The sequence below is a fragment of the Talpa occidentalis genome, unplaced genomic scaffold, assembly GCF_014898055.3.
Source record: "Talpa occidentalis isolate TD23 unplaced genomic scaffold, MPIMG_talOcc4v2.1 talOcc4.2, whole genome shotgun sequence".
NCBI classification, from domain to species: Eukaryota; Metazoa; Chordata; class Mammalia; order Eulipotyphla; family Talpidae; genus Talpa; species Talpa occidentalis.
Genome location: NW_023602073.1, coordinates 17,167,902 through 17,193,006, shown reverse-complemented (window position 1 = coordinate 17,193,006; position 25,105 = coordinate 17,167,902). Strand labels below are relative to the sequence as shown.

The following is a 25,105-nucleotide window of genomic DNA, read 5'->3' as shown; positions in this document are numbered from 1 at the left end:
AGTAACAGTGTGTGGTAGTGAGAGCAAAGGAGAGACAGAACTTTTCCTAAACACAGGTGCCTTCTGCATGCATGTGGAGTCCTGGGGCGAGCAAGTCCAAGGGGTGACACAGCACGGGCTGAGAGAGGATCTTAACTAACGAACAATAGTTTTTTTTTTATAGCTGATAAGACAAAGGAAAATGATTTTGTAAGTGGGAAAATCTGGGAAGGCAAATACATGGGAATGGAATAGTAGGCAAGAGTTAGTTTTCATTCCAGTTCTCATGTAGATCCCTAGAGTGTGGTCTCTGGGCTGAGAAGCATCTAGATTTCTCTGGTGAGGACTTCAGTCCTTGCTGGTAGACAGATAGCTATATACTTTAGCAGTATACAAGAGCAGACGGCTTTTCTTTACCTCACTTCTCAGTTGCCTCAGTTCAGTGTAATTCCTCTGCCAAAGTGTTGTAATCGGGTCCATTCTGCAACCCTTTATTTCTAGTAATGAAACCGGAAGTTTCCCAAGTCTGCTGCTTGGAGGAGTTTGCTGCTGAGATTCTGCTGCTTGCTGGAGCAGAATTGCTGGATATACTTGCTGGAGCAGAGTTGTCCACAGCAGTAGCCACAGCTACCCTGACCCCCTTCCCAAACAATAAAGATTGCTTATGCTATGATGGATGGGGTGATAAGTTTCCTCATACAAACTATAAAAAACCTTACCATTCCTGAATTCAGGGCTCAGCCTTTTGGAAGCCATCCCACTGAGACCGCCAGTGTGACAATTAAATCTCTCTCCATCTCTTTGAGTGTGGTCTGATTTCTCTGGGAAATTGTCATAACAGTAACAATACAGCCTCATTAGCATAACTAGGAGATCTTCCCTTGCTGAGGATGCAGCTGATAGGTGTTTTTTTTGGGTAGTTGCACCTGGTATGTCCACTTCATTACCCCTCTTCATGGTAAGATGAATCAGACTTCAACATCAACAGACATTGAATTTTATATCAATTATACATTATCATAACATTTAGCAATTTGGTGGTATTTTTGGTCATAAAAAATGCTGTTTGAAATCAGGCTGAAAACACCATGGTCCTCTCGTTCATCAACTCAGGTTGGATAATTCAGGGAGACAAAGACTGTAACTGTGTAGTCAAGGCCTATTTGATTATATCTGAGTCCTGCCAGTAGTAACTATTTTTTAATATTTTAGAATAGTTTAAGAAAACGGGCATTAGCAATCTGGAATGTATCAACTTCCTTTCCAATACTGAGACCGCCCCGCCATTGAAATTCATTTTTATTCATCATCCCATTCCAATTTGAAGCCTCTTGCTGTAACCATCATAAACCTTCTCTCACACTTTAACAGGTTATTGCCCGAAGGACTCACTGGTCTGGTAGCTGTCCCACTAATGATGACAACCAGGATGAGAGGTCAAATTCATACTCTGGTCTCTCTTCAGATCACGTAAATCTTTCACCTTTTCAGGGTCAGATTAACATTAACATGTCAGTAGTGAGAAGATTCACAGCTCCTTTGATGTTTCTGCTTGTTCATGCAGCTGACACACAACCTCACGGCCACATGTGACTTCACATGGTATCAAAGAAACTGGAACACTCAGCCCCAGAGAGAGTCTATGTATCACAAAGAATGGTGGGGGAGAAACAGAATGAGCTAATGTATGCTCAGTGCTTGATGAATTTGTGGTATATGAAGTGATTAATGTGATAAAGAAATAGCACACCATCATCTTCATCATCACCATCTCCATCTCTGAGAAGCCAAGGACCAGAACTACTCAGAGTAGACAGAGACACTGTCCTTCCCAAAGCCCTTGCTTTCCCAGGTAGGACAACTCAGACAAAGACTCCTGAAAATCAGATCTCTGAACCCACTCAAGAGGCATGGAGAGGATGATGGATGATTCTAGTGCAAGCAGGCACAGGGTGGGTTCACTGCAGCTTTGGTAAATGGTAAAGGGAGAGTCCTGGAGCCCTCAGTGGATTTTACAGGCCTTTAATGCTCTCAGGGAACCAGGTACACTGGCACACCCGGCAGGAAGGCAGGCATGGGCCAGGCAGGGAGGCTAAGGGGGCAAGCCTCCACCATGGCAAACCTTTGCGCTTTTTCTCTGGCCTCTTTCTATGGTGTTCTCGATTTTGGTCTCTCGTGGCCTCGCCTCAGAGTGGTCCTCCTGTAGCTGTAGTCCTGGGAGTGCCACCGCTCTTACAGCTTTGGTCTCCCAGCACAGATGCCCACACTGGCACATGCGTACTCCCTCACCCTGTGGGCCCAACCATCCACAATGACAGGCCTGTGTGCCCTATGCCCAGGTCTCTCTGCCCTGGGCCTCCACAATGGGCAGTGGGAGTAGGGGAAAGAGCCTGATTTTTCTTCATTTATCCTACAATGATCATTGTTATAATCTTGCTTTTTCCCCAGCGAAGGCTGACCATCTACAGCATTTTGAGTTTGTTGTTGTTTTTTTTTTAAAGATTTATTTATTTTTATACAAGAACCAGGGCACAGGCCAGATGCGCGGGTTTGGGGAGAGGATTCACCAGAGTCAGAGCAGGGAACAGAACAGAAAGACTGACAAAATACACTGCTGAGGAGAGGTCTGCTACGTGATGTGGGATCATCGCCGGCCGGCTGGAATTGACCCCGCGCTACAGAGGCTGCAGACAGATTCACAGAGCAGTGCTAGACCGACTGCGCCACCAGGGAGGCACACATTTTGAGTTTTTACATCCATTCATTCAATGCAGATTTACTGAGTACTCACTGAGTGCTCAGCACTGTTCTAGGTAAAGGGAAACAGAAGTGAAAAATAGAGGCCAACTTATGGTCTTCACAGCATTTTGATTATATTCTCTATGATGATGGTTCCACCAAGGAGGCTTTATTCATGTCTTTTCTCATCTGGAGGAGGCAGGAATAAAGAAGAATTGTGATCAACCCAGAAAAAGGGTCGGAGAGTTTTAGAAAAGGAGGCAGATGGAATGTGGAAGGTGTGTAAGAGGAAACCAGTCGGCATGTTGTAAAAGGACACACATCCAGCCTCATAATCAAGAAAAACCCCCATAATCTGGGGCTTCTCAGGCAGAAAAACGGATTTCATATGATCGGTAAGGGCAGTGCGGCCATCTGCTCTCTTCCTCATGATCACCCAGAATCCAGATTCAGGCTTCAACTGCATGTCCCTATCTCTGGGCACATCTTCCAGGCAAACTCCTAAGGCCCACTCAGTTCCCTGTCCCACGTCCACTTCAAAGTAATGTCGTCCTGAGGTGAAGCCCTCAGAGCCCAGGACACAGGGTAAGGCAAGAAATCTCTTAGAGTTGTGACACTTCTTCTGGGTGCCTCCATGGGTCACTTTTCTCCCATCCTCAGACAGAATTAGATTACTGTGAGCTGTCTCTGGATCCAGAGTCACACTTACTGAAAAATTAAACAAACAAAAACCAAAAGGGATTATGTTTTCACAATGACAACTGTTTGACTTAAATAAAACCAGCCTGTGCGCAAATGCAAGCTTGTTTCCTACTATCTATGTGAGTCATTCTCTGAAATTCCAATTCAATATAAAATGAGATCACAAGAATGGCGGGAAGGTATTGAATGAGCTAATGTATGCTTCAGGCCTGGTGAAATTTCTAGTATAGTCAGTGATCAATGTGATAAAAAAAAAAATTCCAGATCATCTCTATCTCTATCACCATCACCATCTCTTAGAAAAGCCAAGGACCAGAACTACCTGTAGAGATACTGTCCTCCCCAGAGCCCTTGTTCTCTCAGGTAGGACAACCAGGAATCATGGAGATTATAGCAGACGAGTCCTTCCCATGTTTATTAAAAATCTCCCACACCAAGGATCAGAGAGGAAAATAGCACGGCTAATGTCATAGCTTGTGACTGAAGTCCCAGGATTTCCCCAGGTCTCAGGACACACGCCAGTCCCATGGCTTGTAAGGGTGAGCTCTTCAGATAATGTTCCACAGGGATTAGATTAAAGAAATAATCTAAACACCAACATAACACACCTAATAACTAGAGTCAAGTAAAATAGAAGCAAATGTGATAAACTCATAACGATAATATGAAGATGGAGAGGCCTGAACAATAAAAAGTGCAACATATAAAACAATACACAATGTAAATTTTCCAGGCAGAATTTTCAGGAAATTCGAGTCTTTACATGTATAATTTAGAAAACGAAAGACGGTCAAAACCACTATACTCTGTAGCAAATTGAAAATAGAAAAAGGCAAGAGAAATCCAAAGAGAATTGTTTAATAAGGAAAAATAGAAATTAAGCAATAACTGAGGTTAAAAAAAAGTAAAGAAAGTAAGAGAGGGAAAAGAAAAAGTGGTCTCTCCGCTATATCTATGGCAAGAAGGACCCAAGAGAAAGAGAAGGCAACTGAGGAAGGATGTTTAAAAATTAAAGAAATTTATGACAATCTTTATGCTACTAATAAAACTGAATGCAATCCAAAAAATGAATAACTGGGGCTACCCGGTGGCGCAGCGGTTGAGCACTGGGTTGCGAAGCTGCCCGCTGCCCCTGTAGCACTGGTTTGATCCCCGGCCGCCGGGCGAGAGTCCCACATTGCAAGCAGACCTCTCCTGCCGCCCGCTGCTCCCCTCAGCAGTGTACTTCCTCAGTCTGCCTGCTCTGTCTCTACTCTTACTCTGGTGAATTCTCTCACCTTCCCATGCTTCTGACTGTACCCAGTGCTTGTATAAATAAATAAATAAATCTTAAAAAAAAAAATAACTTTATATAAAAATATTTCTCAGGGGTCTCCCTGGTGGCACAAGGGGTTACGATACAACCTATAAAGCTGTCCGCAACCTCTGCAGCATGAGTTCGATCCCCCAGCTAGCCAGGGAGCAACCTACATGGCGCAGCAGACCTCTCCTGACTTACCCACTGCTCCCCTCAGCAGTGTACTTCAGTCAATCTGTCTGTTCTGTTCCCTACTCTGTCTCTGGTGAATCCCCCCACCACCCCACCACCAACTGGCCTGTACCCCAGCTCTTATATGCATAAATAAATAAATCTTTAAAAAAAAAATTTCTCATCCACGAGAAAGAAAGCATGAGTAAGCCATGAGAGAAATGATCACTGGTTTACACACAGATAATAAACAGGGATATGTATCAACCAAAACTTCCACGATTGATAACTTCCATCTGGGCCACCAACACGCCATCCAGACTGAGTAAGACCCCAAACTTCGGGCCGCAAGAGCCAAGGCCAAGGCTGTACCTGAAAGCACTGGAAGCTCCAAGGAGGCATGGTAATGCTGGTGGATTTATCATACCAGGATCAACTTTGACAAATATCATCAAGGTTACTCTGCAAAAGCTGGCTGAGGTACTTCGAGAGGCATCGGAGCTTCTGCTCCTCGGTCAACCTTGATAAACTGTGGCCCTCGGTCATTGAGCGCTCAGACTCACATAAATGCTGCCCAAAACAGGACCTGAAGTGGCCCCCATCACTGAGATGGTGCAATGGGGCTACTACAAAGTTCTTGGGAAGGGAAAGTGCCCAAGGCAGCCTGCCATCCTGAAAGCGAGATGATGCAGGAGAGGAGCTGAGGAGCAGATTAAGGGTGTTGGGGAGAGTGAGGGGTTGTGTCCTGATAGCTGGAAGCCACATGGAGGATCATTAAATGCTACATGTGCCAAAAAAAAATTTACTATTCAAGATAATGAAAATACCCACAGTGCTTCACAGAGTCCACTGAGCAACCTTTCCATTTTGTGTGGCTCAGTGGCAGGAGCCCCGTGGTGACACACCAGAAGTGGTCCTAGACTTCCAAAATACAAGCAATAATGTAAACCAATTTTGCCTCAGAGATATTAAAAAAGCAAGGGCAAAACACATCTCCCAAAGAAAAGAGAATTACATGACCCCCTTACCTAAGGACAGAAATACAAAATTCCTAAACAAAATCGTGTAAAAATAATACATTTTATGTATCTCCACATATATTTTATATATGCATATATGTATAACATACATAATTTACCACACATGGTAACAATTTGTTTGCAACACATATAGATAAAAAGCAAATCTGATATATACATACCATATAGGTTACAATCAAAACATCTAGAGAGGGTCTCCCCGGTGACACAGTGGGTTGAGCACAGTGCTGTGAAGCTGTCCACAGCCTCTGCACCGTGGGTTCGATTTCCAGCCAGCCAGGGAGAAACCCACATTGTGTGGTAGACCTCTCCGGTCTTGCCTGCTGCTTCCCTCAGCAGTGTCTTTGGTTCGTCTGCCTGTTCTGCTCCCCACTCTCTCTGGTGAATTCTCTCACCCTCCCGCACCTTGATCTGTACCCCAGTTCTCGTATAAATAAATATCTTTGGAAAAAAAAATACATATCAAGGCATATCTAATAATATTAAACGTGTTATATTTTATACATGTATGTGGTTTCTCTCCATGAATTTGATAGAGTGCATACCCATTATCTAATCTGATAAAACATCTAGCCAGATATATAATATGAACATAAAATACATATATTAATATATAAAATGTATTTTATGAGAATCCCTAAAATATAACAGGAGTATATACATGCAAAATCTATATGTATTATATGGAGTACACCTAATATATGAGGAATACATATAAAGCAGCTATATCATGCATATTTATATAGTGTGCATATTTATTTATTTATTTGTTTGTTTTTTAAAGATTTATTTATGCATGCATATAAGAGCTGGGGTACGACCAGAGGTGCGGGGTGGGGGGGGAGGAGGGGGGAAGGGTGGTGAGAGGATTCCTCAGAGACACAGTGGGGAGCAGAACAGGCAGACTGACTGAAATACACTGCTGAGGGGAGCAGCGGGGAGACAAGAGAGGTCTGCTGAGCCATGTGGGTTGCTCTCTGGCTGGGGATTGAACTCGTGCTGCAGTGACTGCGGACAGCTTCATAGGTTGCATCTTAACCCATTGCGCCACCAGGGAGTCCCTATAGTGTGCATATTTATGTAGTACACATAATAAAAAAAAAAAACCAACCCTTGAAAGCTGACTACAGAAGTAAGCACCAGAGGGGGAGGGAGAGGGCAGAGGAAAGAACAAAGAGGAAAGGAAGCACAATGGACCACGGCGGTGGGCGATGCTGATGGTGCGGTGGGTGCACTGTGGTGATACCTGATGAGGGGACCTAAATATTACTTCCATTAAGGATAAATAAACTTAAAAACATAAATAAGAGATTATAATACATACACATAAATTTTAAGATAAATATGTAAATTTAATATAGAATTTAAAAAGAAAATGTCATCAGAGTCAAGGTCCTAGAACTAGTTGCATCTCAGTCCATCACACTCGTCTATCTTTCTTGCATTGTTCTGACTTTCCTGACATAGTATCAATACCCTTTATGTCCCAGACATTGTCCTAATCTAACACGGGTGGATGCACTTCCTTTTATGACAACCAATAAATGGAAAATTGTTAGTATTTTCAGTTCTCTGATGAGCCACACAAGGAGGTGACTTGCCTGGGCTGACACAGCTAAGAAATGGGAGAGCAGGAAACTGAGGAGGGCAGAGATCCCCAGTTAGCTGTGGACCTGTGCAAGCATGGAACACCCTAAAGCAGGAGAGTGTGGGGCTCCAGAGAAACAGCTATATGTCTGGCCCACATATGGGTGGAGAACGTGGTTAACACTAAAGTTAACTTTCACCCCCAGCACTGAATAATTCTTGACTTTCCATACCTTGGTAGGTCTTTAACATGTCCCTCACATTGAAGTAGAGCTCAGAAACATTGCAGACAGTACGAGGTTCCAAAGACACGGCCTCTGGGACTTGCAGCTTCATAGCTGAACTCCTAGAATCAGCAGAGCACAGACTTCAGTGGACCTTCCATTGAATTCTCCGTGCCCCACCCCTGCCCCCATACTCATACAGCACATACCTGTTCAGGGTGTCTTTCACGCCCTACAGACAAACAGGGATAAAAGGTGAGTTTAGAAATATCCACATTAAATGGGGCTTGGCATGTGGCTGTTCTCTATACACTCCATCCAAAGCAGAGTGAGCCCCACCTTGCTACTGAGGGATTCCCAAGTCAGATGTGTGCCATCCTGTCCCCTACAGCTAGAGCACGGCAGCCAAAGGGATCTACATGAGCCTGGTAACCTTCTTGCTATGGACTGTGCTCACAGCAGAGTGTGGGCTGCTTGAGGAGGGCTGGGAGATACTGTGCTCCCTTTTCAAGACTTGCTTTCAGCGACTTAACTGCCTTCAGATGAGTCTACATTAGCGATCACTTATCACACAGGCCCTTCCTTAGTGAAGAATCCATGCAGAGCTGATGAGAATGGGACACTATGGTGACAAAGCCAGGTGTCAACCTTACAGTGTGGCCTCCAGTTCTACAGTGGCAACTAAAATAAATAGCTCCAGCAATTAATGGTATTGGGGTGGATCCCTCATGCAGCTAGAGGAATGTACAATTAGAGCTCCCGGCAGGTGATTCACATGAAACCAGGAAAAACATTGTCATTCATCCTGGGGGCCCCGGTGTATTATCCTACGGTCATGTGGACAAGTCTTTAAGCAGACAGATAGACACTCAGGCTCCTGTGCCCATGGTACAGAGGCAACAGAAGGTAAAGGATAGCCCGTGGCTCCATCTGCCCAAGGGACACACCACATATATCCAGGCTCGGTGTGTTTTCTCAGATTCATATAAAAAAACACCCTCTAGACTGGGAAGGCCAACCTGCAGATACTGACATATATTTAAGAGAAACACCATGTTAAAGTATGACTCAGGAATGTCATGCTTTACAGTGAAACAGGGATTTGTCCCAAATTCCCTCACCACACTCCCTTAATGCCTCAGGACAGACAACTCTTCTCTACCCTTCCAGTGAGCAGCCTCACCTTCAGCAAATTCAGGGTTGATTCCTGATGTTTCTTCTGTAGTTCCAGGATGTGACTCTTCAGTTCACTGCTCTGCCTTTCCACACTGGCTTCACTGTCCTGCAGTTTTTTGAGAGTCTGCCATTTTTCCATTTCCAGTTCCTCCAGAAAATCCAACTCTTCTCCACGGAGTAAGTTGAGGAGACTCTGAAAGTCAGAAAGGATTTTATCTCTCTGAAGATCCATCTTCTCCTACAAAGAAAAAGCACAAACAAAAGGCATACATAAACCAAAATTCATTGGATGAAATGAGAAACAAAATGAGGTACAGATAGACAATGGAAAAGTGTTCAATATTATAAAATGTATGAAATTCTGTTATGGGTAAATCTTAAAGACTCTATGGTAAGTGAAGTCACAGAGAAATGGCAACAATTTTATGATTGTATTTATAGAGGTACAGTCAAATTTAAAATCAAAGTAGAAAGCAGGAAACTAGGTGGCAGGCGGGACAGCAGGGACACTGTTGAGTGAGGTGGAGTTTCAGGTTGGCTGGATGAACTAGTTCTACAGATGGAGAGGCAAGATCGGGTCTCCACAGTGTGAAGATAATGCCTTGAACACACAGGATGCTGAAAATGGTAAATTTCTGGATATAGTTTGAAAGACACATACAGTCTTGTAAACCTAGAGTTTGCTGTGCGACTGTGACTTTTTTTTTCTGATGGGACATCTGAGGAGAGCGTGCCAGTTCCTGCTGCAAAGCCACACCCAGCACTCAGACAATCAGATGTGGAAGATGCTGTCCCAGTTCTCTGTAGCCAACTGACTAATTTTTTTCTTCTTCCATCAAGAATTACGAGACCTAGGTTCAAAATGCTAGATAACTTCATTCTGGAACTACTGCCAAGACGAAACACTTGCGTGAACCCGTTATTATTTGGATGTAAGAAGGTTTTACTGTTTCTAATGGAATGCTGGGAAGTAAAAGTTTGTGATGATTCTTACAAAGATTAGATACTAAGACAACCAGGCTGGTAGGTGACTGACCCCAATGTACTCAGACAGGTATGGATGAGAGGTGCCTGAACTATTCATCTACCAAGCCTGTGCCCACTTGATCCTCCTATGTGTAAGACTGACAGAAACCAATGATCTCTCTTGTGGGACTCACTTTTCATTTGGGAGACACAGAGCTACAATTTCCACTGGGGCTTCCTCAGTTCATGGGGTGCTTCAGTGACTGTGATGTTGTGGAGAGGGGAGACTGATTGTGCAGGAGACACATACAGGACAGCCGGACTCTGGCATTGACCTGGTTTCCCTATACACTTGCAACAGTGGGAGTTCTCACAACATGAGATTCCAGAAATGAATCAGGAAGTATGACTCTCCTTTGAGAGCTCAACTTTAGCATCCACACACAAAGGACCAGGACAGTGGCCTGAAGAGACCCCTGAGGGAGGTGGAAATGATGAAGAGGTCTGCAGGCTGAGTGCCTGGGAGAGATCACATCAGTACTTCTGGAAGGCATAGGTCTCTGATGTAGGAGACTGGTCAGACATGGAAAATCTTAGAGAAACGCAGTCTACAGTCAAAATAAAATTGTTCTTATAGCAGCTCTATCTCATATCAGTCTCATAAAGCTGTGTAATATAACGTCACCTGGACTGCCCCGGTTTTCAGTGCTCACAAAGGATGGGTCTTAAACCTGGAAGGGGGAGTGTGGACCCTATACTGTGGTAAATGTGCCAAAGTGCTACAGCCGAGGTGTCCAAACAATTAAGTGATTTGAAACTTGAGGTATTTTAACTCTGAGATATTTACAATTTGATGTGCAGTCTAGGATGGTTCTGTGTAAGAAGGATCAACATTCTGCCTCTGCAAATGGAAATATGGGAATCCTAGCTGACTGCTATTGATGGCTAAAAAGAGGGAGATAAGTTCAGTCAGACACTAGGGCAATAAAAACAAAGAATATTTCTCTTTGGGTGTCATCTGTTCTGGTCTAGTGAGAATAAACCTTCAACTGTTTTGCCGAGCTGTCCCCTCTGGCTATGCTCTAGGTGGAAAATAGCTTGAGAAAAATAACCATAAATTCTTACCTCCCATTTAAGGATTTTTCTGCTTATGGTCACCTTTAAGTTATTACATTCATCTTCCTGTTGCCTCAGTTTTGCCACAGCATCCTGGATCTTTCCCTGATAAAAGTTGGGTGAAGAAAGTGCAGTCAATCGGACAAATTCTTAAGGAGAATAAGTGGTTCCTGCCGTCCAAGATCATTAGAATAACATGAAATATTGATGATTCCTTATCCTTTCAGAAGAAGCGCCCCATGGACTGGCTGTGCAGTAACAATATGATCCCCTTATACCCAGAACAGTTGGTAGGATTTTTACCACCATTTCTGTGCTGCAGAATCAGAGGCTTGGGAAGAGATTAAGGAATCTGGCCTGGTGCTTTATCTGGTAGGTACTGAGCTCAGAAGCCAGGCTCATCTGCTCCCTCACAGGTGAGCTCTATCTGTCTCTACAGCCTCAACCAGAAGATGATGCATATAGAACAAGGTAGTAACCATCCAAAGGACTTTCTCAAAATTTCTATATATGGTACATAGTATGTGTCCATCAGGACTCCCCCAGGAAGCTTCCCAGATACCAGTCACAACAGTAGGGACCAAACCACTGTAGGCATTCTCCTTTAGCTGATTTGTTTACTCAGCCAGAATGTAGGCTAAATTACAAGTAGTGGGTCTCTGACCATATTTTCAGGTTCCATGACATGGCCTTGCACATTGTAGTTTCTCAAATTGTGCACACACGTGAAGATAAAACAAGCCGCTGTGGGTCTGAACAACTGTATTCTACAGCAGGGGGGTCATAACAACAAGTATGAATAGGGACAAGACTTTGAAAGTCAGAGGGCAGTTAGGGTTTGATTCAATGTGGACCCAGGATGAACTATTTTTCAGAGGAATGAGATGAAAAATAGCTGTGTTTCCTGATCATGAGCTCAGGATTCAGCCTAAAAACTCTTAGATCTGAGAGTTCAGCCCGAGAGCAGGTGCTGCTGCAGGAGTCCGGGGCGCTCACTCACCTTGTACTCCGGATATGCTTCATTGCCAAGAACATGGTTGTGTCCTTTGTGCTTTAGGGACCGCTCACAGCACCAGCAGATGAGCTGCCCAGTGTCCTCACAGAACAGGTGGAGTTGCTCCCCGTGTTCATTACACAGCTTGTCACGCTCCATTTTCTTGACAGTTTCAATGAGGTTTTCCAGCTGTTTCATGGGCCGGAGATCCTTCCTCTCAAATGTTTCCCAACACAGGGGACAGTTGAACTCCTCCAGGTCTGAGTCCCACTGTTGTTGCTTCTTAATAAGGTCCTCTATGCACTTGCGGCAGAAGCTGTGCTCACATTCGATGCTCACAGGCTTCGTCATGAGCTGCTGGCAGAGGGAGCACGTGGCTTCCTCCTTCATCTTCTTGATAGTGGTAACTAAGGCCATGGCTTTTCTTCAAAAGCTCCAATTTGGTTTGGAAGCAGAGATGAAGCTGTCAGAATTTTCCAGTGATGGAACTACACAGAAACTCGGTCATTCGGCCTCCGAAGGCCTTGAAATCTGTCTGGAGAAGAAATGATTTGGATTTGGAAAAGGCAAACCCTATTGCTGGGTTGGAGAAATGGTGATCCCTATCACAACTGGCTACTAAAATTTAACTTACATAAAGTGAGAAGATTTAAAGTTTCTAATTCTACTTCCCACTAGCTGTGTTTCAATTGCTTCCTATCTGCCTGTGGACTGGCTACATGGCACCCCGGAGAGAGAGCATGCTATCACTGTAGAAGTGAAGAGAGATAGAAGCAAGGGAAGCTTCCCCACAAAAATTGCAGGCAGAGAGAGAACTAAGTCAGGGAGAGTGAATCTCTTTCCCCATCTATCGAACATCAAGAATGATAATTAGGGCCTCCCTGGTTGTGCAAGGGGTTAAGACACAACCTATGAAGCTTGCACCAGCCTCTGAAGCACCAGTTCGATCCCCGGCCAGGGAGCTACCCACATGCCGCAGCAGACCCCTCCTGACTCGGCCGCTGCTCACCTCAGCAGTGTATTTCAGTCAGTCCACCTGTTCTGTTCCCCACTCTGTCTCTGGTGAATTCTCACACCCCACCCCCGCCCCCACAGACATACCTCTGGCTTATATGCCAGTTCTTGTATGCATAAATAAATAAATCTTTAAAATAAATGAATGATAATTACTGCCCAAATCACTTCCTTATAAGTAGTAAAACCCCTCAGGAATTGGGTGATCTATAAAGGATTCAAATGAGACAAACACACTTGACTCTACTTCCACCGACTTCCCTCCCCTAATTGTCCCAACCCCAACTCCCACACTTAAAACATAAAGGCAATAATTTAATAATGATTCAGTGGGAAATAGCAATAGGATCAAAACAAACCAAGGAAACCAGAACAGTGTGCCTTCTGTCATTCCTTGGTGACCTGAGAGAAAGAATCCGAAAGTGCTAGAAAGTAAGAGTTGGTACTGGGAGCAGAGCCGAGGACACCTGGGAAATAGCAGTCTTAGGAACTGTCTAGCAGGGGATGTCCTTGGTGGGAGAACCCAGGGAGTTTGCAGGATCCAGATGTGGGGAAGGAGGGGGACATGTGGGACACTGGGTACGAGACACCCCTAGTATCTAATAATGAGGATCTGAGAGCCAGACAGGGAGGAATGACAGGAACAAAGAGGCCGACCCCTTCCCCACAGCTAGGTGCTCAGAGAACCTAGTTCTGCCCCTCTTCCCACAGGGAGGCTGTGGGGAGAGAATGGAATCAGGGGAAATGTTAGTGACCCTTCCTTTGAAGTGACAGTGTTCAGAATGAAAAACTGGGATCAATAAGTTACAGGCTGGGTTATTTCCCTCTAATACAATAATCAGGACAACTCTCTCCAGACGTAGAGAATTACTTCTCTATTTGACTCCTTGGCATATTATTTCCATGAAGGGTGTAAGAGGCTTCTCTCTGCCAGGGTTGCAGTTCTCCTGGGGAGATAACCTCCCTCCTCTGACCCTCACTGCCCTCGGCCTTCAGTGAACCTGAGTGAAGATCACATGAGAGGGGACATGGAGTCTGTGAAAGAGGAAGAGACAGGGGAAAGTGACGGAAAGCAAGTCCTGACCATTTTCACATTCTAGGGCACCCTCACTGCCACTGTCACTGCCACACACACACACAGACACACACACAGGCATGTTAGCACTACACCTGGGTGGGGGGAAAACAAACATCGTTTAAAAATGAACAATGATGTAAAATATATATAAATTTTTAAAAATGTTGGCCAGGATTTGGTCAGTACCTTTGCCACTCAGCACAGTCCCATATTTACTGGGAGTCCCTCTACACTGTGACTTCTTGCAGTTACAATAAAGAAATTAACTAGGACTGTAAAACTCAGAAATAAAAAACATGGGGATCAGAGTCTGGACATTGGGAGGAATCTTGTGGCTTTGCTCATGTGTTTTGTGCTCAGCTTGTCTCAAAAGGAAGTGGGACAGAGTAGAAATAATACCCGTCATTTGTAGCAATAGAAAAAAGTGACAAAATACTGAGCAAGAATCTTCTGTCACAAAATGTAGAGATTTAAATGAACAATCCAGTCCACTGTAAACTGAACATCTTTCAAATAAATGAAATTGACCAAATATATGAGAAGACATTCAATGTTCATAAATGGCAGATTAATATTGTGAGGTTGACGATACTTCTCTAAGAATCATACAGATTCAAGCTATAAATACAAGCTGTAGTACTTTTTTGCTGTTACTTTGGTGTTTGTTTTCACTTTCATCTTTGTAACACTGGCCAGTTTACCCTAAAATTCATCTGAAAATCAAGGAATCCAGAATAGCCAAAACAATCTTGACAAAGATCAATATTGCAGGATTCACATCTTGCTACTTCAAATCTACATGACTACCATGGTCAAGAGTACGAAAAAGTGCTCTCATGAAGACAAACATATAAATCACTGAAATATAACAGTCCAGAAATAAACCCATACATTTATACTCAATAAATTTTGACAGGTGTCAAGACAATCCAATGTTCAAAGAATCCTCCTATGAAATGACTGTGGGGGAAGTACATACCCACAAGCAAAAGAATGAATTTGATGCCTGCCTCAAATCAGTACAAAACTTAATCAAGATATACAAAGATCTAAATGTAAAAACTGAAATTATTAAAACTTTGGACTAGATATTGGAAGACATCAAAGACCAAAAATGAAAAAAAGATGGGGAGGAAAACAGATACTTGAAGTTACAGTACTCCGTCAGGAATGTGAAAACAACTCAGAGAATGACAGACAATTTTTGAAAATCATGTATCTGATAAGGGACTTACCCAGAATTATCACTAGTATCTAGTGAGTTCCTACAAACCAACAACAAAGACAAAGAACCCAACTTAAAAGAGGCCATGGATCTGAACAGACATTATCCCCCAAAAGATATAAAATGGACAACAGACACATGGAAAGAGGCTCACATCACCAATCATTAGAAAATGCAAAACACAACCACAACGGAAACCACTTCACATTCATTGGACCGGTAAGCTTAAAAATGCCCACAATGACAAGTAGAGAAACAGGAAACTCATACATGGCTAGTGGAGATAAAATGGTGCAGCTCCTTTGGGAAACAGATAGACATTCCTTTAGAAGTTGAAGAGTTTCCACATGATTCAGCAACTCTACTCTTAAGGATAGATTCCACACTTGACGTAAACCAAAAGACAGAGAAGCCATCTCTTAAGTATATATTCCAAAACTGAAACATACTCCACAAAACCTTGTACATAACTGTTCACAGGGGCATTATTCCAATTAGCCCCAAAGTGGAACCCAAATGTCCAACCATTGATGAATTGACACCTAAAATGTGTGAAATTCACACCGTGAAGACCAACCCTCAGGATCCACATCTTGCAATTTCAAATCTAGATGACTATATTCATGCATAAAAACATACAAAAATATCAATTCATGCTCCAGAATTGATGAATGTAGAGAACACTGTACTAATGGACAGAGGCCAGACACAAATGTCACGTGTTGTATGATTATTTTTGTTAACTGCCTAAAACAGGCAAATTTATAGAGAAGATAGGTGAGTCCCTGTGGGAGTATGAAAGTAGGGGGAGGAGAGTTATTGCTTAAGGATATGAGGTTTGTGTGTCAGATGAAAATGTATTGGAATTTAAATAGTGGTAGTTGTAGAAATTTGTGAATACACTATAACTTTATACTGGGACACTTTGTAGAAGTAGATTTTATATTCCACAAAATAGATCTTGTTAAAAAATTCAATTCCTGGGCCTCCCTGGTGGCACAAGGGGTTAAGACACAACCTATGAAGCTGTCCACTGCCTCTGCAGCACAAGTTGGATCCCATGCCAGCCAGGGAGCAATCCACATGCCCCAGCGGGCCTCCCCTGAATCCCATGCTGCTTCCCTCAGCAGTGTTCTTCAGTCGGTCTGCTTGTTCTGCTCCCCACTCTAAGAAACATGTAGATATGTTTGTGACCCATAAGAAAGAGAATAATCAATCAAAATTTATCAGGACTGATACAGTCGTTGTAAGAAGAAAACAGAAACTTTAGGTAGTTACTTTAACTGCATTTCATACGTTCCAAAGTCAGAGACACCTAAAAGTAATTTAAAAGACCCTAGAAAAGGAAACTCTGGCATATGATATAAACGTACAATGAGAGGAATTAATGATTGAATTTACGTTGGAGAAAAGCAATGAGGAAGCAGCAGGCACAGCCACAGAAACTCTGGACAATGAAACCGAAAGAGAACAAAACCAAGCAATGCCCAGGGAATCTGTGAGCTGCGCCACCGGCCGTGTGTAAAGTAGGAGGAACAGGGGAAGGAGCAGAAAGAACATGAGGAGAAATTATAGCTGGAAACATGTTAAAGCTTTCCCGGAAACGACCCAGGACGCCCCCAGGGGAAAGAGTGACCAGGGGGTGGGTCCGCCCCCGCCCAAAGAGGACAGAAAGAAGAAGGGAAAAGTTTTATTTACAAAAGTAGCTAGAGAAAGGAAGAGAGTCAGAGTGCATGTGTGTGCGGTCACTGACCAACGCGTGATCAAATACCATCCATCCTGCTAACAGGTACCTGTCACACGCAGAAGCCGGATCGCCGCTGAACAAGAGCTCACTCAGTTCTGCAGCAAGCTTGGTCCCCAAAGTAGACCCTTCGTGGCATTCTGGGACTTGTAGTTCAAGGCATGCTGGGACTTGTAGTTCAAGGCATGCCTGGACTTTATTTCAAGGCCAGCCTGGACCCATAGCTCAAGGCATGCTGGGACTTGTAGTTCAAGGCTTGTGGGGCTTGCGGTCCACCGCGCCCAGATTGAGGCGAGACCAAGGCGCCAGTTCTTGGTGTTGCGCGGCTCCTCCCTGCTATGGAAATACGTTGTGTATCAAAACCGCTAAGCCTACTAATCCTGAAAATCAGTGAACCCATTTCAGAAGTGAAAGGTTCGGCGCGGTAAAGAAAAGGGGAGCCAGGCTAAACTTTCTCATAGAAAGGGAAAATGTACTGCGCCCCTGGGCGAACTTCGGGGACCCAAAGTGGGGGTCAGTGAAGTCCGCCCGTCGTCAGGGGAAGGGTGTTTCTTATAGGGTGAGGAGACGTTAGGTGGGAGAACCGGGTTGGGAGGGCTGGAAACAGGGGTAGGCGGAACAAAGTTGTTTTTCGTGGAGCCGAGTTGTTTTTCTCCTGCAAATTGTTTTTCCTCCTGTTTATGACTTCAGTTTCGGTTTGATGGTCTCAGTGGTCCTGGTGTCAGGGCCTCTTGTATTTTTTTCTATGTGGGCTTCCTCATTCCTGGCCTCTGCTTCGACCTTTCATAAAGTAAGGCTGTACTAAGAGGTGGGAAGGGGTGTTCCTTCTTAGGTTGAACGTGTCCTCTTTGCTTTCTCTAAACGATCTGAAGGAAACAATGAAATGTTAAATTTGCTTTAAATCTGACGGTTAAGCATGCAGATTTGCATTATACTTCTTTATTTTTCCATTAGAATCACCACAGTCACTGCAGAGGAAGCTAGAGGGGGAGGGGGGGGTTCTCTGGCTCAGCACCAGCCTGGCCCCCAGGACCCCGATTCTGTCTCCCCCTCCTCTGCTCCGCGGGCAGACCCGCCCCCACCCCACAAGGACACCCTCATTCCCTTCTCTTCACTCCCCCAGTCAGACTCCTTTTCTCCCTTTTCCAGACCCGCCTCCTGGGCTGCAGGGTGGGGGCTGGCAGGGGCGGGGCCAGCAGGGCGGGGCGGGGCCAGCACTGGGGCGGGGCTCACGGTGAGGGGGGTTAGGCTTGGGAGGGGGGAGTTGGGAGGTGAGGGCAGTGCAGGGGGGAGGTGGGGAGGGAAGAGCCCCCAGTAGGCGCTCCCTGGAGCTTTCCTTTCCCATAGATTCTGGCAGTGCCCTTGCTTGTTCTCCTCCCTCTGCGTGTTGTGGGGACTGGAAAGCGCAGCCCCCCCTGTTTAAGCAGCCCCTGCCTCTGTGCTCTGGTTTCTCATCTGCGGGCGTCTCCTCAATAATTGACCATTCCGTGAGAGAATCACCCGAGAGCATGGTGGGTTGTTCTCAGACAAGGGCCAGTCATGACAAGCATCTTTATCAGAGATCAACTGGCACCTCCGCCTTCATCACTTTAGTTTCCAGGACAATGTCGCTGACAATGGCAGGGACAGGCTGTCACTGAAATTCCTGCATCCTCACAGGCAACAGCCCTTGTCAGCTCATGGACTGCATAGGATACACTTACAAAGGACCAGTCTCTTAGACAGGCATTAACAAATTTGTCTTTCCACTGTTTTGTGACAGCTTTGTCTTTGATGGGCATTAACAAGATGAACAGTTTGTCTTTCCCCCATTGGTTGCAATTTCCCCCTCGTTTGACAGAGTTATCTTTATGACCCCGCCCCCCAGATGAGCACTCCTGCATTTCAAGGAAGAGAAAGTTAAACATCAGCTATGGAAGAAAAACAAGCTGGCGCCCAACCTTCCCAGTTGCTGACCCCTTCCCTCTCCCCTTTTGCAGACCCTCGCCCAGCTCCACTTTTTTCCCTTGGTATAAACACCCCTGCCCTCTGCCAAAGAGCAGGACGGTTGTCTTTCAGACATGAGTCTGCTGCCCTCCTCATTTGTCGACAAATTAAACCGCTTTCCTTTTCCTCAAACTCTGTTTCCTTTTATTGGCTGAAGGAAACTGAGGCCAGCGTTCAGTAACAATTTTGGCGAGCTAGCCAGGAAGTGGGTGCCAATTTGGCTCTCCGAACCCCAACTCTGACTTGCAATGATGGAGCAGTTGGCCATGGCACCATGCCAGGGCTTACTTGTGTTGCATGAGGATGATGGAGAAGTGACCTGAGGACAGCAAGGGAAAGGCTGACCGAAACGCTGAGAAAACTCACCTGTGCCAGGGCAGAAAACTGCCTGGGAGGGATGCCCCGAACTTGCTTAGTCCTTGGAGGTCTCCTCCATCGTGACTTAGCAACAGAGGCTCACAAGGACAGGCATGTCCGATAAGCCCAAAGGCTCACCTACGTGGTGTGTATGAGCTCACGTACATGGCGTGTGAGGCAAGGTTGTTTTGCTTTCTCTGACTTATGATAAAACGCAGATGTCTTTGTTCATAATTCCTACATAACCATGCTGAGAAAAATAGGGAATCACTGCTTGTAACTGACAGCAGTCCCAGTCTGGTGGGTCCTTTGCAACCAGCGTCCCAGGTCTCAGAGCCCACTAGAGGGTCATAACCTGTCCATGCTGTCAGAGAGGGGCCTGGGCATCCTGGGTGGCATCCTGACCCGCCTGCTGAGAGGGAGCACCCTCTCTCCAGGACGATGGGGGAGAGTCCCAGCAGCTGCCCGAGAGTTTTTCCTCGGGGGAACTTCCCATATCTCCTCAGGAGAGGCACAGCTCTTCTCTGCACCCTGCATTCACCTTTGAGGAGATGGAAACTGGATGGAAAACCACAGTCCCCTGGCATTTGGTGTAAGTTCCCCCGGCGTGCACGCTGAGACCTTGGCCTTCACACATTTGGGAGGAATTGGAGTCCCCTCAAGGGACTCAAGGAGGGAGTCCAGTTCCCATCAGTTTGGGAGGGAGTCTATGAGTCTCCCTCAATTTGGGGCGCCTTTGTTGTGTTAGGCCCAGTTGAGTGGGAATTGGGAAACATTTGGTATTTTTACTTGATGCCTACTTGGTATCTGGTATTTGGAGTTTCCTGTTTGTTTCTTTGTTTGTGGGCTTTTTTTTTTGGAAACCAGGGATTTTGTTAAAATTATGAGAGGCGCCATATTTATTTCATCTGATAGCCCCTGGGGCAAAAATATTAACGGAGTGGTCAACCTGTAGCTACAAGCCTATGTCTAAGAAGCAGCTCCCTTTACTGTTTCCCTGCAGCAGCCCAGGAAAAACTGATAGTGGGGAACAGACTGATGTTATTTTTTCTAACACAAAAGGCAGGCAATACGCGCTCCTTTTCCAAATTGGCTGGCTCATGCATGAGTTCCTTTTATCTATCCTCTTCTAAAATCTTACCCTGAAATCCAGTTCAGGTGCTTTGGCTATAGGCAACCAGGGATAACCCTGACTCTTCTAGGACATTGGCAGATGGCTGGAAGGGCTGGAATTGTTCCAATGAGAGCACTGGGCCTCGGCCAGAGCTTCTACTTGATGTCGCTTTTGGAGTTAGTGGGTTTAGAGTACGGGATCCTTGGTTTTGTTACAGAGCAGCCCCGATATAAAACGGGTTGCCTGGCTGTGGGTCCTCACCCGCGCACTTACAAGGGACTTATTAATACTCCACTACAGGCACACACAAAAGGTTAATAAAAGGTTTTATTTACAAGGGAAAAGGAAATGATGAAATGTACAACTCAGGGAGAAAATAGGGAAATAAAGTCTTTAATGCGTCCTACCGGATCCACCGACCTGGAAACCCAAAGGCACTCTCAAAGCTGGCCTAGTGCTGCGAGCTGGCGGAGAGCCAAAAAAGGAACCCTCCAAAGCCCATGTGTCTGGTTTTATACCAAACCTGGCTGCTTAACCCCACCCTCAGGTCCCAGCAACCTTCCCTTTGGTGGTGATGGGATTTGTCTTTCCCAATGTCCTGATGGCTTTGGTCTGGAGTGGGGGTAGGGTCCACAAAGCCTGTGTGGGATTAGATTTAGGACATCTCTTTCCCCCTAATACGTTCACTCTGGAACGGTTTCACCAGAGCTCCTGTTTTCAGCGACACACAGCAAATTTCCCAGGTGAGTTTCTCCACAAGACAGAGATGTTAGTTATATTTAAAGGGCAGGTTTATTAGGGAAAGGGGACAGGAAAGTAAAGGAGACACAAGTGGGCAGGAAGAGATGCCCCAGAAGGGACAAATTTACTAAGAGAGGCCCTCATGGTTGCAGGCGGGTGGCCTTGAAGAGAGTGGCTGAAAGGTTCGGCACGGTAAAGAAAAGGAGAGCCAGGCTAAATTTCTCAAAGGCAGGGAAAATTTATTGTACCCTGGGCAGACCTCACAGACCCAAGGTGGGGGTCAGTGAAGCCACGTGTTGTCAGGGGGATGCAGGCTTTTATAGGGTGTGGAGAGGTCAGGTGGGAGACTGGGTTCCTAAGGTGGGAAAAAGTTTGTAGGGCGGGGGAAGGTTCATTGTCTGAATTCTCTAGGCAGGCTTCTGCATTCCTGTTCCCAGGTGGGCTACCTGGTGGGTTTTTGCATTCTGGCCTCCTGCATGGACCTTTCAGTGGCCTCCGCTGAGGGAGGTCAGTGAAGTGAAGCCCCAGAAGGTACAGTCACGGGCAGGCAGGGAGGCTGCTGTCCTGCAGAGAGAGAGGGTTGGTGAAAAGACGAACCTGCTTAGGCACAGGTGGGCGGGGGAGAGCAGCCCCGAGCCTGTGCAGGGACTGCACGGATATAGCTGTCTTCTGTTTGGGAGGGGCTCACTCCTTGTGAGCCTTCCAGTTAGTTGCTGATTTTGGGTAACTGTGTAGAATCTGGAAGGGATTGGGGATTCTATAATGGGCTCAATCTCCATATCTTTACCTTTGGGGTCTGTTGGGCTCAATCTCCATATCTTTATACATGGTTGGATGTTTTGCTTTGTAATCTAGGTATTGGAGACTGAAGATCTTGGTTTCCTTAGCTGTGTCAATGGCTATGTTAATCCCTTCTACCCCCACCTCCAGCTCTTGGCATTTTGTGAGCCAGGTTTTTGGTCTTGTGGGCACCTCCTTTTCAGTTTTTCTATTCTTGTCCTCCATCATACTTATCTTACCTTTTCCCCATTTTATGCAAATAGCTTTGTAAATCTGATCTTTGTGCCTGTGTAAGGAATTCAAGCAAATATCTAAAATCAGGTCTTAGATAATTTAAAAATTTGGTATTTTTCTGCTTTTTATGTGTTTAGTCAGACACCTAATTCAGTATCTACCAGTCACTGTAAAAATTGGATGTAAAGCAAGCTGAAGAGAGTAGTCTCCACTTTAAGGAGGTGTTTTCTTCCTCTAAATTCACTGACCACTTCTGATCACACTCAGACTTCTGGGATCAGGCTCAGTTGGTTTTTTTAGAATTACTTTGGACTTTCTAGTCAGCTATAAAGGAAGCTTGCTAGTTGGTTGGAAAATTTCAAAACTTCTTAGTGATCATTAAAAATTTCAGCTTCTTTAAAAATCTAAGTTTCTTATTTAAAATAATCAATTTAGTAATCAAAAACTACATAGTGGGTTTCTGTAAATAATATTCCCTATCAAATGTCTGATAAGAGTCTAAGGACAGACAAACTGCAAAGTAAGATCTTAATCTGCCTCTTCTCCTGTCCTTCTCATGGCCCGTGTATTTATCATGGCCCATCTTTTATCTTTCCTAGTGTTAGTGGGGAAAGGATGTCCTAAAGCTAATTCCATACAAGCTTTGTGGACTCCACCCCCACTTTCCCTTGTAAATAAACCTCTTATTAACCTTTATGTGTGTGCTTGTAGTGGAGTATAAATAAGTCCCTTTTAAGTGCGTGGGTGAGGACCCACAGCCAGACAACCAGTTTTTATATCAGGGCTGCTCCGTAACAGTTTGGCGCCCAATGTGGCTTCCAAGCTACACCCGTGGCTGGCCAGCCCAAAGTAATTTTCCTTGCGTTGGTCACCATAAGCGCACTAGGTCTGCAGGACTTGCAGTGAGAATCTTTGTTTCACATCTTGAAAAGTCTGCTTTTTTTTTCCCCATGCGTACGGCTCTGTGGGTGTGTTTTTGACCCAAATGTGGCCTCAACCATGAGCTTAAGCGGTTTTATCCCTAACTTGAGTTCTTTCAGTTTTTTTCCAGCCTTGAATTTAAGTAGCCTTTTTCTGTTAAATATCACCACCAGTTTTATAGGTGTAAATAATTGGATTAAACCTAGTGTATGGCACATGCTTTTATTTCTGTATACATATGTGGGTGATTTACAAGCCATGCCTTTACACTCTGTGCTTCTGGGTGTTTTTTTGTTAATGTGTGTATGTGCCATTTGCTACATTCTTGTTTCTATGAGAGGTAGATATTCTACTTCACATACTGAGAATGTGCTGCAACAAATTCAAGCTCTTAGCTATGCAACAACAAAATCAGGCTTTTGATTTAACTATTAAGAGTATGAGGGATGAAAACCGTAATGTTTTTGAGTCAGCCATTTCTTAACACACCTCACTTTATTTGCATTTAATTACAAGATTTTAGGTTTTAATTTTTAGATTATAGGACTGTAACAGGGTAGTCCCCAGGAAAGGGGGAGTTTCCAGGTTCCCTGCCCCACCCAAATGGAGGGTGGAACTAAGCAGGGAGAGGAGAAGCTGAAGAGGAGACTGAGGAAGGAAGCAGGATAGAGCCAGAAGGAGACCTTGTGGAGGTGCATGGATCCTAGAGACACGTGAAGAAACTGCGCTTGTCTTTTGGTCGTGGACTGGGTGACACAGATGTGGGTGAGAGACCAGTGGGGTGGTGACAATGACAGTTTTTATCTTGATTTTGATTTTGCTCTTTTCCCTCCAGACTTGTCTGGTTGTTTCTGATGCTTTTCTGTGGGTCCCCACTGAAAGGTGCTTTAGACTTGTGGCAGGTTTTGGGGCCTTGCTCTGGGCCAATCCCATTTGGATGGACTTTACCCATGAGGGGACAGGTAACTTTGGGTGCTTGATTTAGAAACTAGATTCTTTGCCTTTCCTGTCTTGTTTCCTAATTGTATTAAAGTTCTTTCCCATTAAAGTCTCATATGTTTTGTGTTGATGCGGTGGATGGCAGAACCCATTTAGAATAGGCAGGTTTGCGGGGTTTGGGCTGCCCCTCTCCCTGCCCTGTAACAAGACTACTATGGCAGAATTTCATCTTTATTCATGCCCACATGCCCAGAGGAGAACTTTTTCCAAAGTTTGAGGCACCCCCCTCCCAAGCAATTAGACAGCAGAGCAGCCATTGCCCCAAAAGGGGCACATTAACAATGTAAAGTGAGCAGGAGACTCTCATCTGCTCATCTGTGGCACACAAGTCAGGCGCCTGGCCAGATAAAGTCCATCAGTTACTCCCTGAAACTTTTAGTCCACACTGAGGCCTTGTTCCAACCTAACTTCAGCTAATTAACAGGGTAATTACATTTTTCACTTCAAGACATCATAAGAGCGGTTATGCTATTATTCCTTTGTAATGGATAACTTATACATAAACATGTTTGTTTTATATATATTTTTTTAGGCGATGACAATAAAGTTTAGTTTTCCTACAATAAGAAGCAACATTAAGCAGTCAACAAATTTTCATTATTAAACTTAGTATATCCTTAGTCTTATAGGAGAAATATACCACCATTTAAATAATGATAAAAAGAACAGATTTAAAATAGAGATACCATCTGTAGCTTTAGTTTTCCGTAGGACAGGAAATTCAAATTGCAGAGTTACAAATGAAACAGTTTCATTTAGCTGGGGTTTCTCTTAGCTAGGACAAGGGAAGGAAAAATCAATTAAGATGCTCACCTGGGGAAGTCCAGGTATGAACAAAAGCACATTTATCCACGTTTATCTCTGTTAACATAGACCAGGTCAATAACTCCTTTTTACTCCCAGCTCCTTTCTTTCCCAAAT

General features: G+C 44.7%; 2 protein-coding genes across 5 annotated transcripts in view; both read right to left on the bottom strand.

Moving 5' to 3' along the window:
- Positions 1-12,424, bottom strand: part of LOC119251754 (E3 ubiquitin-protein ligase TRIM38-like) — a 34,045-nt gene extending 21,621 nt beyond the window's left edge. Inside the window, exons 1-6 of one of the 4 annotated variants that reach the window (XM_037519020.2) lie at positions 11,998-12,424; positions 11,007-11,102; positions 8,923-9,153; positions 7,949-7,971; positions 7,749-7,861; positions 2,411-3,426 (exon numbers count right to left, since the gene is read on the bottom strand). In XM_037519020.2, the coding sequence (XP_037374917.1) occupies positions 2,888-3,426; positions 7,749-7,861; positions 7,949-7,971; positions 8,923-9,153; positions 11,007-11,102; positions 11,998-12,408 (1,413 nt within the window). In that variant the 5' untranslated portion in view covers positions 12,409-12,424 and the 3' untranslated portion in view covers positions 2,411-2,887. Of the gene's footprint in view, positions 1-2,410; positions 3,427-7,748; positions 7,862-7,948; positions 7,972-8,922; positions 9,154-11,006; positions 11,103-11,997 lie in introns of those variants that run through there. The other 3 variants (XM_054698401.1, XM_054698402.1, XM_054698403.1) reach the window with 3 other exon arrangements.
- Positions 12,425-12,479: 55 nt separating this feature from the next.
- Positions 12,480-25,105, bottom strand: part of LOC119251752 (E3 ubiquitin-protein ligase TRIM38-like) — a 73,445-nt gene continuing 60,819 nt past the window's right edge. The window contains exon 7 of the mRNA XM_054698408.1: positions 12,480-12,526. Coding sequence (XP_054554383.1) covers positions 12,480-12,526 — 47 coding nt within the window. The remainder of the gene's footprint in view (positions 12,527-25,105) is intronic.